The following is a 14,513-nucleotide window of genomic DNA, read 5'->3' on the forward strand; positions in this document are numbered from 1 at the left end:
TTAGGGATGATCAGTGAGATACACCTGCTGGAGCGCGTGCTACGGATGGGTGTTGCCATCGTGACCAGTGAACTGAGATAAGGCGGAGCTTTACCTAGCATGGACTTGTAAATGACCTGGAGCCAGTGGGTCTGGCGACGAATATGTAGTGAGGGCCAGCCGACTAGAGCATACAAGTCGCAGTGGTGGGTGGTATAAGGTGCTTTAGTGACAAAACGGATGGCACTGTGATAGACTGCATCCAGTTTGCTGAGTAGAGTGTTGGAAGCCATTTTGTAGATGACATCGCCGAAGTCGAGGATCGGTAGGATAGTCAGTTTTACTAGGGTAAGCTTGGCAGCGTGAGTGAAGGAGGCTTTGTTGCGGAATAGAAAGCCGACTCTGGATTTGATTTTTGATTGGAGATGTTTGATGTGAGTCTGGAAGGAGAGTTTGCAGTCTAGCCAGACACCTAGGTACTTATAGATGTCCACATATTCAAGGTTGGAACCATCCAGGGTGGTGATGCTAGTCGGGCATGCGGGAGCAGGCAGCGATCGGTTGAAAAGCATGCATTTGGTTTTACTCGCGTTTAAGAGCAGTTGGAGGCCACGGAAGGAGTGCTGTATGGCATTGAAGCTCGTTTGGAGGTTTGATAGCACAGTGTCCAATGACGGGCCGAAAGTATATAGAATGGTGTCGTCTGCGTAGAGGTGGATCAGGGAATCGCCCGCAGCAAGAGCAACATCATTGATATATACAGAGAAAAGAGTCGGCCCGAGAATTGAACCCTGTGGCACCCCCATAGAGACTGCCAGAGGACCGGACAGCATGCCCTCTGATTTGACACACTGAACTCTGTCTGCAAAGTAATTGGTGAACCAGGCAAGGCAGTCATCCGAAAAACCGAGGCTGTTGAGTCTGCCGATAAGAATTTGGTGATTGACAGAGTCGAAAGCCTTGGCGAGGTCGATGAAGACGGCTGCACAGTACTGTCTTTTATCGATGGCGGTTATGATATCATTTAGTACCTTGAGTGTGGCTGAGGTGCACCCGTGACCGGCTCGGAAACCAGATTGCACAGCGGAGAAGGTACGGTGGGATTCGAGATGGTCAGTGACCTGTTTGTTGACTTGGCTTTCGAAGACCTTAGATAGGCAGGGCAGGATGGATATAGGTCTATAGCAGTTTGGGTCCAGGGTGTCTCCTCCTTTGAAGAGGGGGATGACTGCGGCAGCTTTCAATCCTTGGGGATCTCAGACGATATGAAAGAGAGGTTGAACAGGCTGGTAATAGGGGTTGCGACAATGGCGGCAGATAGTTTCAGAAATAGCGGGTCCAGATTGTCAAGCCCAGCTGATTTGTACGGGTCCAGGTTTTGCAGCTCTTTCAGAACATCTGCTATCTGGATTTGGGTAAGGAGAACCTGGAGAGGCTTGGGTGAGGAACTACGGGGCGGAGCTGTTGGCCGAGGTTGGAGTAGCCAGGCGGAAGGCATGGCCAGCTGTTGAGAAGTGCTTATTGAAGTTTTCGATAATCATGGATTTATCGGTGGAGACCGTGTTTCCTAGCCTCAGTGCAGTGGGCAGCTGGGAGGAGGTGCTCTTGTTCTCCATGGACTTCACAGTGTCCCAGAACTTTTTGGAGTTGGAGCTACAGGATGCAAACTTTTGCCTGAAGAAGCTGGCCTTAGCTTTCCTGACTGACTGCGTGTATTGGTTCCTGACTTCCCTGAACAGTTGCATATCACGGGGGCTATTCGATGCTATTGCAGTCCGCCACAGGATGTTTTTGTGCTGGTCGAGGGCAGTCAGGTCTGGAGTGAACCAAGGGCTGTGGGGGGAGGGACACATTAACATCTAACACATCAGCCCTGGGGGACACATTAACATGTAACACATCAACCCTGGGGGGAGGGACACATTAACATGTAACACATCAGCCCTGGGAGGGACACATTAACATGTAACACATTAACATGTAACACATCAGCCCTGGGGGGAGGGACACATTAACATGTAACACATCAGCCCTGGGGGGGACATATTAGCATGTAACACATCAGCCCTGGGGGGAGGGACACATTAACATGTAACACATCAGCCCTGGGGGGGACACATTAGCATGTAACACATCAGCCCTGGGGGGGGACACATTAACATGTAACACATCAGCCCGGGGGGCATATTAACATGTAACACAACCACAGCTATAATCATTACATACATACCATGCTACAGTCTCACATACTGAATATATTTATATCTGTCCATGTTGATGGTTAATACTAACGTTTTTGTTGTACAGTCTTCCTGTTGTCTATTGGTCCATATTGAGAAGGGGCGTCGACATACGTCTCTCCATCCTGGGTACTCTCCAGGTAGTTGGACACACAGGGCTTCACCAGCGACTGGGGGTTTGTGTTGGAGAGGGGTTCTGTGGGCTGGGAGGAGCAGGGTCTGGCTGGGTCCTGGGTCTGGTTGTTATTTGGTTTGGGTTTGAGCATGGCCTTCTGCATGGCTAGGATCTGACCCAGCTGGTCACAGCCTCCTGGTACCTTAGCCTTCCTGGCCACTCTCCTTGTCCCGGTGGCGAGGGGTGGTGGTGAGGAGGCAGAGGGGGATCGGGGAGTGTCCTGTTGATGTGTTGGGGAGAGTTGGGTCGCCGTGGTTGGGGGTAACCTGTTGGTGGTGGAAACTGGGGATACAGGGTCATCAATCACCAGGCGCTCGTCTTCTGAGTCTCCACCTGAGGATAACTGTTCCTCAGAGTCCTGTACAGAGCCAGGTTTCAGCTGATTGGCTGAAGGGACAGTAGCAGCCAATGATTGTTCAGCACAGCTCTGCTCTCTTAGCTCTCTCCCCTCTGTCTCTGAAACCACCTTCGTGTTTGTCCATAATAAGTTCACCTCTTCATCCTGAGTTCTGCTGGCCTTAGATACCTCTTTACCCAGGGTCCCACTGTACTGTTTAGACTTGGTTTTAGGCTGACTGACCAAGTCTTTCTGTAGATGATGGGTCTTCAGCCTCTTGGGGGACTGAGTCGTTTCACCAAACGTTTCTAAGTCTGTGAGATCAAGTCCAAAGTCCAGACCAGAGGTCTCAAACGAGGCCAGCCTCCTCTGGGAGCTCTCCTGTAGAGCACACACTGAGTAAGAAACCAACTTTACTCTCGCAAGGGAAACAATTACAAAACATCTGCTATGAAACCAAATTAAGGGTTAGGGTCAGGGTTAGGGGTTAGGCTACAGACAGCTAGGAGATGTAGGGTTAAGGTCAGGGTTAGGGGTTAGGCTACAGACAGCTAGGATATGTAGGGTTAAGGTCAGGGTTAGGGGTTAGGCTACAGACAGCTAGGAGATGTAGGGTTAAGGTTAGGGGTTAGGCTACAGACAGCTAGGATATGTAGGGTTAAGGTCAGGGTTAGGGGTTAGGCTACAGACAGCTAGGAGATGTAGGGTTAAGGTCAGGGTTAGGCTACATACAGCTAGGAGATGTAGGGTTAGGGTCAGGGTTAGGGGTTAGGCTACAGACAGCTAGGAGATGTAGGGTTAAGGTCAGGGTTAGGCTACATACAGCTAGGAGATGTAGGGTTAAGGTCAGGGTTAGGGGTTAGGCTACATACAGCTAGGAGATGTAGGGTTAAGGGTTAGGCTACAGACAGCTAGGAGATGTAGGGTTAAGGTCAGGGTTAGGGGTTAGGCTACATACAGCTAGGAGATGTAGGATTAAGGTCAGGGTTAGGGGTTAGGCTACAGACAGCTAGGAGATGTAGGGTTAAGGTCAGGGTTAGGGGTTAGGCTACAGACAGCTAGGAGATGTAGGGTTAGGGTCAGGGGTTAGGCTACAGACAGCTAGGAGATGTAGGGTTAAGGTCAGGGTTAGGGGTTAGGCTACAGACAGCTAGGATATGTAGGGTTAAGGTCAGGGTTAGGGGTTAGGCTACAGACAGCTAGGAGATGTAGGGTTAAGGTCAGGGTTAGGGGTTAGGCTACAGACAGCTAGGATATGTAGGGTTAAGGTCAGGGTTAGGGGTTAGGCTACAGACAGCTAGGAGATGTAGGGTTAAGGTCAGGGTTAGGCTACATACAGCTAGGAGATGTAGGGTTAGGGTCAGGATTAGGGGTTAGGCTACAGACAGCTAGGAGATGTAGGGTTAAGGTCAGGGTTAGGGGTTAGGCTACATACAGCTAGGAGATGTAGGGTTAAGGTCAGGGTTAGGCTACATACAGCTAGGAGATGTAGGGTTAAGGTCAGGGTTAGGGGTTAGGCTACAGACAGCTAGGAGATGTAGGGTTAAGGTCAGGGTTAGGGGTTAGGCTACATACAGCTAGGAGATGTAGGATTAAGGTCAGGGTTAGGGGTTAGGCTACAGACAGCTAGGAGATGTAGGGTTAAGGTCAGGGTTAGGGGTTAGGCTACAGACAGCTAGGAGGTGTAGGGATAAGGTTAGGGGTTAGGGGTTAGGCTACATACAGCTAGGATATGTAGGGTTAAGGTCAGGGTTAGGGGTTAGGCTACAGACAGCTAGGAGATGTGGGGTTAAGGTCAGGGTTAGGGGTTAGGCTACATACAGCTAGGAGATGTAGGGTTAAGGTCAGGGTTAGGGGTTAGGGTACAGACAGCTAGGAGATGTAGGGTTAAGGTCAGGGTTAGGGGTTAGGGTACAGACAGCTAGGAGATTTAGGGTTAAGGTCAAGGTTAGGCTACAGACAGCTAGGAGATGTAGGGTTAAGGTCAGGGTTAGGGGTTAGGGTACAGACAGCTTGGAGATGTAGGGTTAAGGTCAGGGTTAGGGGTTAGGCTACAGACAGCTAGGAGATGTAGGGTTAAGGTCAGGGTTAGGGTACAGACAGCTAGGAGATGTAGGGTTAAGGTCAGGGTTAGGGTACAGACAGCTAGGAGATGCAGGGTTAAGGTCAGGGTTAGGGGTTAGGGTACAGACAGCTAGGAGATGTAGGGTTAAGGTCAGGGTTAGGGGTTAGGGTACAGACAGCTAGGAGATGTAGGGTTAAGGTTAGGGGTTAGGGTACAGACAGCTAGGAGATGTAGGGTTAAGGTCAGGGGTTAGGCTACAGACAGCTAGGAGATGTAGGGTTAAGGTCAGGGGTTAGGGTACAGACAGCTAGGAGATGTAGGGTTAAGGTCAGGGGTTAGGGTACAGACAGCTAGGAGATGTAGGGTTAAGGTCAGGGGTTAGGCTACATACAGCGGGTAGTGGTTTGTTCATCGCTGGAGTCTCAGTCATGAGGTGGAAGACATTCTTGCTTCCAGTCTTGTTGACTGACAGCTTCATGCTCTCCTCATGGAACAGCAGACTCCTCTCTCTCACAGTCATCTCTGTCTGCAGCAGTGGAGGGTCGATGTACACCGTCTTACTCTGGCTACTGCCTGCAATACAGACACATTACTTACAGGTCTGCTGGTTCACATCATGAAAACTAGTTTATTAAACAGATGTTGACTTTATGGCAGGTCTGAGCATTGTAGATCTCTCATTGGACTGTTCAACGTTGGTCTGACCAATTGGAATCTATGCTTCAGTTTTGATCACCTGGACTGGGAAATGTTCCGGGTCACCTCTGGGAATAGTATGGACATATACACTGACTCTGTGACTGGGTTCACCAGGAAGTGCATAGAGGATGTTGTTTTGACTGTGACTGGGTTCACCAGGAAGTGCATAGAGGATGTTGTTACTACTGTGACTGGGTTCACCAGGAAGTGCATAGAGGATGTTGTTACTACTGTGACTGGGTTCACCAGGAAGTGCATAGAGGATGTTGTTTTGACTGTGACTGGGTTAATCAGGAAGTGCATAGAGGATGTTGTTACTACTGTGACTGGGTTCACCAGGAAGTGCATAGAGGATGTTGTTTTGACTGTGACTGGGTTCACCAGGAAGTGCATAGAGGATGTTGTTACTACTGTGACTGGGTTCACCAGGAAGTGCATAGAGGATGTTGTTACTACTGTGACTGGGTTCACCAGGAAGTGCATAGAGGATGTTGTTTTGACTGTGACTGGGTTAATCAGGAAGTGCATAGAGGATGTTGTTACTACTGTGACTGGGTTCACCAGGAAGTGCATAGAGGATGTTGTTTTGACTGTGACTGGGTTCACCAGGAAGTGCATAGAGGATGTTGTTACTACTGTGACTGGGTTCACCAGGAAGTGCATAGAGGATTTTGTTTTGACTGTGACTGGGTTCACCAGGAAGTGCATAGAGGATGTTGTTACTACTGTGACTGGGTTCACCAGGAAGTGCATAGAGGATGTTGTTACTACTGTGACTGGGTTCACCAGGAAGTGCATAGAGGATGTTGTTTTGACTGTGACTGGGTTAATCAGGAAGTGCATAGAGGATGTTGTTACTACTGTGACTGGGTTCACCAGGAAGTGCATAGAGGATGTTGTTTTGACTGTGACTGGGTTCACCAGGAAGTGCATAGAGGATGTTGTTACTACTGTGACTGGGTTCACCAGGAAGTGCATAGAGCATGTTGTTACGACTGTGACTGGGTTCACCAGGAAGTGCATAGAGGATGTTGTTACAACTGTGACTGGGTTCACCAGGAAGTGCATAGAGCATGTTGTTACTACTGTGACTGGGTTCACCAGGAAGTGCATAGAGGATGTTGTTACTACTGTGACTGGGTTCACCAGGAAGTGCATAGAGGATGTTGTTACGACTGTGACTGGGTTCACAGGAAGTGCATAGAGGATGTTGTTACTACTGTGACTGGGTTCACCAGGAAGTGCATAGAGGATGTTGTTACTACTGTGACTGGGTTCACAGGAAGTGCATAGAGGATGTTGTTACGACTGTGACTGGGTTCACCAGGAAGTGCATAGAGGATGTTGTTACGACTGTGACTGGGTTCACCAGGAAGTGCATAGAGGATGTTGTTACTACTGTGACTGGGTTCACAGGAAGTGCATAGAGGATGTTGTTACTACTGTGACTGGGTTCACCCGGAAGTGCATAGAGGATGTTGTTACTACTGTGACTGGGTTCACAGGAAGTGCATAGAGGATGTTGTTACTACTGTGACTGGGTTCACCAGGAAGTGCATAGAGGATTTTGTTTTGACTGTGACTGGGTTCACCAGGAAGTGCATAGAGCATGTTGTTACTACTGTGACTGGGTTCACCAGGAAGTGCATAGAGGATGTTGTTACTACTGTGACTGGGTTCACAGGAAGTGCATAGAGGATGTTGTTACGACTGTGACTGGGTTCACCAGGAAGTGCATAGAGGATGTTGTTACGACTGTGACTGGGTTCACCAGGAAGTGCATAGAGGATGTTGTTACGACTGTGACTGGGTTCACCAGGAAGTGCATAGAGGATGTTGTTACGACTGTGATGATTAGAACTTATCCAAACCTAAAAATGTGGATAGATGGCAGCATTCAAAATGCAAAATTAAAGTGTGAACCACCGCATTTAACCACAGCAAGGTGCCTGGGAACATGGACGTGTACAAGCAGACCAGCTATGACCTCCGTAAGGCAATAAAATAGGCACAAACAACAGCACAGGAACAAAGTGGAGTTGCAAGTCAACGGCTCAGACACACTATATGTGGCACGGACTACAGGCAATCACAGACACAAACACCTCGCTCCCGGTCAAGTTAAGGACCTAGTTCGCCCGCTTTGAGGAAAACACCACCAACGCAGGCCCCGCCTCTCATGAAGACTGTGTGCTATACCGATCTCTGTCGCTGACGTGAGTAAGTGATTTAAGTGTGTTAACCATCGCAAGGCTGCTGGTGGCCCAGACGGCATTCAAAGCAGAGCATATGCAGACCAACTGGCTGGAGTGTTTATTGACATATTCAATCTCTCCAAATACCAGTCTGTTATCCCCAATTTCTTCAAGATATCCACCATTGTTTCTATACCCAAGAAAGCAAAAGGAAACTGAACTAAATGATTGTTGCCCTGTAACAGTCACTTCTGTCATAACAAATTGCTTTAGAAGGCTAGTTAAGGATCACATCAGCTCCACCTTACACGCCACCCTAGATCCATTACAATTTGCATACTGCCCCAACAGATCCACAGGCAACGCAATCGCCTTTGCAAAGCCCTTTCCCACCTGGACAAGAGGAATACCTATGTAAGAATGCTGTTCATTGACTACAGATCAGCCTTCAACACCATAGTGCCCGACAAGCTCATCACTAAGCTCAGTGCTCTGGGTCTGAACTTCCAGATGGCCCATCCCCTGGAGCTGATCGTGGACTACAGGAGAAAGCAGCGAGAGCACGTCCCCACATCCACATCAACGGCCAGCAGTGGAGTGGGTCAAAGCGTCAAGTTCCTCGGCATGCACATCACTGAGGACCTGAAATGTTCCCTTCACACCACCAGAGTTAAAATGTGTCTTGGCCCCTAAGACCGTCACGAACTTCTACAGATGCATCATCGAGACCATCTGTCACTAGCCGGCTCCCACCCGGTACTCTACCCTGAACCTTAGTCACTGTCACTAGCCGGCTCCCACCCGGTACTCTACCCTGAACCTTAGTCACTAGCCGGCTCCCACCCGGTACTCTACCCTGAACCTTAGTCACTGTCACTAGCCGGCTCCCACCCGGTACTCTACCCTGAACCTTAGTCACTGTCACTAGCCGGCTCCCACCTGGTACTCTACCCTGAACCTTAGTCACTGTCACTAGCCGGCTCCCACCCGGTACTCTACTCTGAACCTTAGTCACTGTCACTAGCCGGCTCCCACCCGGTACTCTACCCTGAACCTTAGTCACTGTCACTAGCCAGCTACCACCCGGTACCCTACCCTGCACCTTAGTCACTGTCACTAGCCGGCTCCCACCCGGTACTCTACCCTGAACCTTAGTCACTGTCACTAGCCGGCTCCCACCCGGTACTCTACCCTGAACCTTAGTCACTGTCACTAGCCAGCTACCACCCGGTACCCTACCCTGAACCTTAGTCACTGTCACTAGCCGGCTCCCACCCGGTACCCTACCCTGAACCTTAGTCACTGTCACTAGCCGGCTCCCACCCGGTACTCTACCCTGAACCTTAGTCACTGTCACTAGCCGGCTCCCACCCGGTACCCTACCCTGAACCTTAGTCACTGTCACTAGCCGGCTCCCACCCGGTACTCTACCCTGAACCTTAGTCACTGTCACTAGCCGGCTCCCACCCGGTACTCTACCCTGAACCTTAGTCACTGTCACTAGCCAGCTACCACCCGGTACCCTACCCTGAACCTTAGTCACTGTCACTAGCCGGCTCCCACCCGGTACCCTACCCTGAACCTTAGTCACTGTCACTAGCCGGCTCCCACCCGGTACTCTACCCTGAACCTTAGTCACTGTCACTAGCCGGCTCCCACCCGGTACCCTACCCTGAACCTTAGTCACTGTCACTAGCCGGCTCCCACCCGGTACCCTACCCTGAACCTTAGTCACTGTCACTAGCCGGCTCCCACCCGGTACTCTACCCTGAACCTTAGTCACTGTCACTAGCCGGCTCCCACCCGGTACTCTACCCTGAACCTTAGTCACTGTCACTAGCCAGCTACCACCCGGTACCCTACCCTGAACCTTAGTCACTGTCACTAGCCGGCTCCCACCCGGTACCCTACCCTGAACCTTAGTCACTGTCACTAGCCAGCTCCCACCCGGTACTCTACCCTGAACCTTAGTCACTGTCACTAGCCGGCTCCCACCCGGTACTCTACCCTGAACCTTAGTCACTGTCACTAGCCGGCTCCCACCCGGTATCCTACCCTGAACCTTAGTCACTGTCACTAGCCAGCTACCACCCGGTACTCTACCCTGAACCTTAGTCACTGTCACTAGCCGGCTCCCACCCGGTACTCTACCCTGAACCTTAGTCACTGTCACTAGCCAGCTCCCACCCGGTACCCTACCCTGAACCTTAGTCACTGTCACTAGCCGGCTCCCACCCGGTACCCTACCCTGAACCTTAGTCACTGTCACTAGCCGGCTCCCACCCGGTACCCTACCCTGAACCTTAGTCACTGTCACTAGCCAGCTCCCACCCGGTACTCTACCCTGAACCTTAGTCACTGTCACTAGCCAGCTCCCACCTGGTACTCTACCCTGAACCTTAGTCACTGTCACTAGCCAGCACCCACCCGGTACTCTACCCTGAACCTTAGTCACTGTCACTAGCCGGCTCCCACCCGGTACTCTACCCAGCACCCTAGAGAACGTTGCCCTACGTACATAGAATCATTGAACAAAAGTCACTGTAATAATGTTTACATGCTGTTTTACCCACGTTATAGGTATATACTGTATTCTAGTGAAGGCTCATCCAATGTAACTAGTGCTGTACACACCTTTCTGTTCATACACTGTCAAATCAAATGTTATTAGCCCCATGCTTCGTAAACAACAGGTGTAGACTAATAATGAAATGCTTAATTATGGGCCCTTCCCAACAATGCAGAGAGAAATGTTTTGAAACAATAGAAAGAATAATAATACGAGAAATAAAAATACAAAAAGAGAATCAGGTTTGTTGAAACTATGAAATAACATATGGAATCATGTAGTAACCAAAAATGTGTTAAACAATTCTTCACAGTAGCCATCCTTTGCCTTGATGACAGCTTTGCACTCTTGGCATTCTCTCAACCAGCTTCATGACGTCGTCACCTGGAATGCGTTTCAATTAAAAGGTGTGCCTTGTTAAAAGTTCATTTGTGCAATTTATTTTCTTAATGCGTTTGAGCCAATCAATTGTGTTGTGATCAGGTAGGGGTGGTATACAGAACATAGCCCTATTTGGTAAAATACCAAGTCCATATTATGGCAAGAACAGCTCAAATAAGCAAAGAGACATGAAGGTCAGTCAATCCGGAAAATGTCAAGAACTTTGAATGTTTCTTCAAGTGCGGTCGCAAAAACCATCAAGCACTATGATAAAACTGTCTCTCATGAGGACCGCCACAGGAATGGAAGACCCAGAGTTACCTCTGCTGCAGAGGATAAGTTCAATAGAGTTACCAGCCTCAGATTGCAGCCCAAAAAAATGCTTCACAGACTTCAACTAACAGACACATCTCAACCTCAACTGTTCAGAGGAGACTGCGTGAATCAGGTCTTCATGGTCGAACTGCTGCAGTGAAACCTCTACTAAAAGGACACCAATAAGAAGAGGAGACATACTTGGACCAAGAAACACAAGCAATGGACATTAGACCGGTGGAAATCTGTCCTTCGGTCTGATGAGTCCCAATTTGAGATTTTTGGTTCCAACTACGGAGTCTTTGTGAGATGCAGAGCAGGTGAACGGATAATCTCTGCATGTGTGGTTCCCACTGTGAAGCATGGAGGAGGTGGTGTGATGGTGCTTTGCTGGTGTCACTGTCAGTGATTTATATAGAATTCAAGGCATACTTAACCAGCGTGGCTACCACAGCATTCTGCAGCGATACGCCATCCCATCTGGTTTGCGCTTAGTGGGACAATTATTTGTTTTCAACAGGACAATGACCCAACACACCTCTAGGCTGTGTAAGGGCTATTTGACCAAGGAGAGTGATGGAGTGTTGCATCAGATGACCTGGCCTCCACAATCACCCGACCTCAACCCAATTGCATCAGATGACCTGGCCTCCACAATCACCCAACCTCAACCCAATTGAGATGGTTTGGGATGAGTTGGACCTCAGAGGGAAGGAAAAGCAGCCAACAAGTGCTCAGCATATGTGGGAACTGCTTCAAGACTGTTGGAAAAAGCATTCCAGGTGAAGCTGGTTGAGTGAATGTCAAGTGTGCAAAGCTGTCATCAAGGCAAAGGGTAGCGATTTTCAAGAATCTAAAAAATATTTTGATTTGTTTAACACTTTTTTGGTTACTACATGATTCCATGTGTGTTATTTCTAAATTTTGATGTCTTCAATTATTCTACAATGTAGAAAATAGTAAAAAATTAAGAAAAACCCTTAAATGAGTAGGTGTGTCCAAACTTTTGACTGGTACTGTATATATATTAAGTTATTTTCTGATAACATCCATCATGATAACATTGCCACATGCTAGCTCCCTAGCTCAATAGCTTGAGCTGGCTAATGTTAGCCACTAGCCATGCTAGCATGTAATTTTATTTTTTTTTATTTTTTTATTTCACCTTTATTTAACCAGGTAGGCTAGTTGAGAACAAGTTCTCATTTGCAACTGCGACCTGGCCAAGATAAAGCATAGCAGTGTGAACAGACAACACAGAGTTACACATGGAGTAAACAATTAGCAAGTCAATAACACAGTAGAAAAAAATGGGCAGTCTATATACAATGTGTGCAAAAGGCATGAGGAGGTAGGCGAATAATACAATTTTGCAGATTAACACTGGAGTGATAAATGATCAGATGGGCATGTACAGGTAGAGATATTGGTGTGCAAAAGAGCAGAAAAGTAAATAAATAAAAACAGTATAAAAACAGTATGGGAATGAGGTAGGTGAAAAAGGGTGAGCTATTTACCTATAGACTATGTACAGCTGCAGCGATCGGTTAGCTGCTCGGATAGCTGATGTTTGAAGTTGGAGAGGGAGATAAAAGTCTCCAACTTCAGCGATTTTTGCAATTCGTTCCAGTCACAGGCAGCAGAGTACTGGAACGAAAGGCGGCCAAATGAGGTGTTGGCTTTAGGGATGATCAGTGAGATACACCTGCTGGAGCGCGTGCTACGGATGGGTGTTGCCATCGTGACCAGTGAACTGAGATAAGGCGGAGCTTTACCTAGCATGGACTTGTAGATGACCTGGAGCCAGTGGGTCTGGCGACGAATATGTAGTGAGGGCCAGCCGACTAGAGCATACAAGTCGCAGTGGTGGGTGGTATAAGGTGCTTTAGTGACAAAACGGATGGCACTGTGATAGACTGCATCCAGTTTGCTGAGTAGAGTGTTGGAAGCCATTTTGTAGATGACATCGCCGAAGTCGAGGATCGGTAGGATAGTCAGTTTTACTAGGGTAAGCTTGGCGGCGTGAGTGAAGGAGGCTTTGTTGCGGAATAGAAAGCCGACTCTGGATTTGATTTTTGATTGGAGATGTTTGATGTGAGTCTGGAAGGAGAGTTTGCAGTCTAGCCAGACACCTAGGTACTTATAGATGTCCACATATTCAAGGTTGGAACCATCCAGGGTGGTGATGCTAGTCGGGCATGCGGGTGCAGGCAGCGATCGGTTGAAAAGCATGCATTTGGCAATTACTTTCCAACTGTTTAGTACCTCATCTGTTCTTGGTTTGATTTTCGTTCTCCTTTTTGTTTTGTCAACTTTTCGGCCTGTTCTCTGTGAAGTAGGCTACCGGAGTTCCGTAACTTTCTCAACCTAGCACGCTAGCTGACTGATATCCAAGTTTATTGTGTGATCATTTCCACCTGCCTGGAGCCTTCTGTGTTGAAGCCACGCGCCTCCATCTTGGCTCTTACCCACCACTGTGTTGAAGCCACGCGCCTCCATCTTGGCACTCCCCCACCATTGTGTTGAAGCCACCAAGGCTCCATCTTGGCTCTTACCCACCAACGTAAAAATATTTTGGAAGCTATAGCAATTCATTGGTGAAATTCTACATTTGTTTTTGCCACAGAAATCAGAACTCCCTGTATATAGCCATGTTATTACCTGGTATTCCCTGTATATAACCATGTTATTACCTGGTATTCCCTGTATATAACCATGTTATTACCTGGTACTCCCTGTATATAATCATGTTATTACCTGGTATTCCCTGTATATAACCATGTTATTACCTGGTACTCCCTGTATATAACCATGTTATTACCTGGTATTCCCTGTATATAACCATGTTATTACCTGGTATTCCCTGTATATAACCATGTTATTACCTGGTATTCCCTGTATATAACCATGTTATTACCTGGTACTCCCTGTATATAACCATGTTATTACCTGGTACTCCCTGTATATAACCATGTTATTACCTGGTACTCTCTGTATATAGCCATGTTATTACCTGGTACTCTCTGTATATAACCATGTTATTCCCTGGTACTCTCTGTATATAGCCATGTTATTACCTGGTACTCCCTGTATATAATCATGTTATTCCCTCCCTGTATATAATCATGTTATTACCTGGTACTCCCTGTATATAGCCATGTTATTACCTGGTACTCTCTGTATATAACCATGTTATTCCCTGGTACTCTCTGTATATAGCCATGTTATTACCTGGTACTCCCTGTATATAATCATGTTATTCCCTCCCTGTATATAATCATGTTATTACCTGGTACTCTCTGTATATAACCATGTTATTACCTGGTACTCCCTGTATATAACCATGTTATTACCTGGTACTCCCTGTATATAACCATGTTATTACCTGGTACTCCCTGTATATAACCATGATATTACCTCCCTGTATATAACCATGATATTACCTGGTACTCCCTGTATATAGCCATGTTATTACCTGGTACTCCCTGTATATAACCATGTTATTACCTGGTATTCCCTGTATATAACCATGTTATTACCTGGTATTCCCTGTATATA

The 14,513-nt window shown here is 47.8% G+C and overlaps 1 protein-coding gene across 2 annotated transcripts in view; it reads right to left on the reverse strand.

Moving 5' to 3' along the window:
* ice2 (interactor of little elongator complex ELL subunit 2) overlaps positions 1–14,513 on the reverse strand; it is a 64,745-nt gene that overhangs the window by 27,949 nt on the left and 22,283 nt on the right. For both annotated transcript variants that reach the window (XM_052517191.1, XM_052517192.1), the window contains exons 8-9: positions 5,188–5,369; positions 2,272–3,112 (exon numbers count right to left, since the gene is read on the reverse strand). In XM_052517191.1, the coding sequence (XP_052373151.1) occupies positions 2,272–3,112; positions 5,188–5,369 (1,023 nt within the window). The remainder of the gene's footprint in view (positions 1–2,271; positions 3,113–5,187; positions 5,370–14,513) is intronic.

This window comes from Oncorhynchus keta, unplaced genomic scaffold (genome assembly GCF_023373465.1).
Source record: "Oncorhynchus keta strain PuntledgeMale-10-30-2019 unplaced genomic scaffold, Oket_V2 Un_scaffold_6048_pilon_pilon, whole genome shotgun sequence".
Lineage (NCBI taxonomy): Eukaryota > Metazoa > Chordata > Actinopteri > Salmoniformes > Salmonidae > Oncorhynchus > Oncorhynchus keta.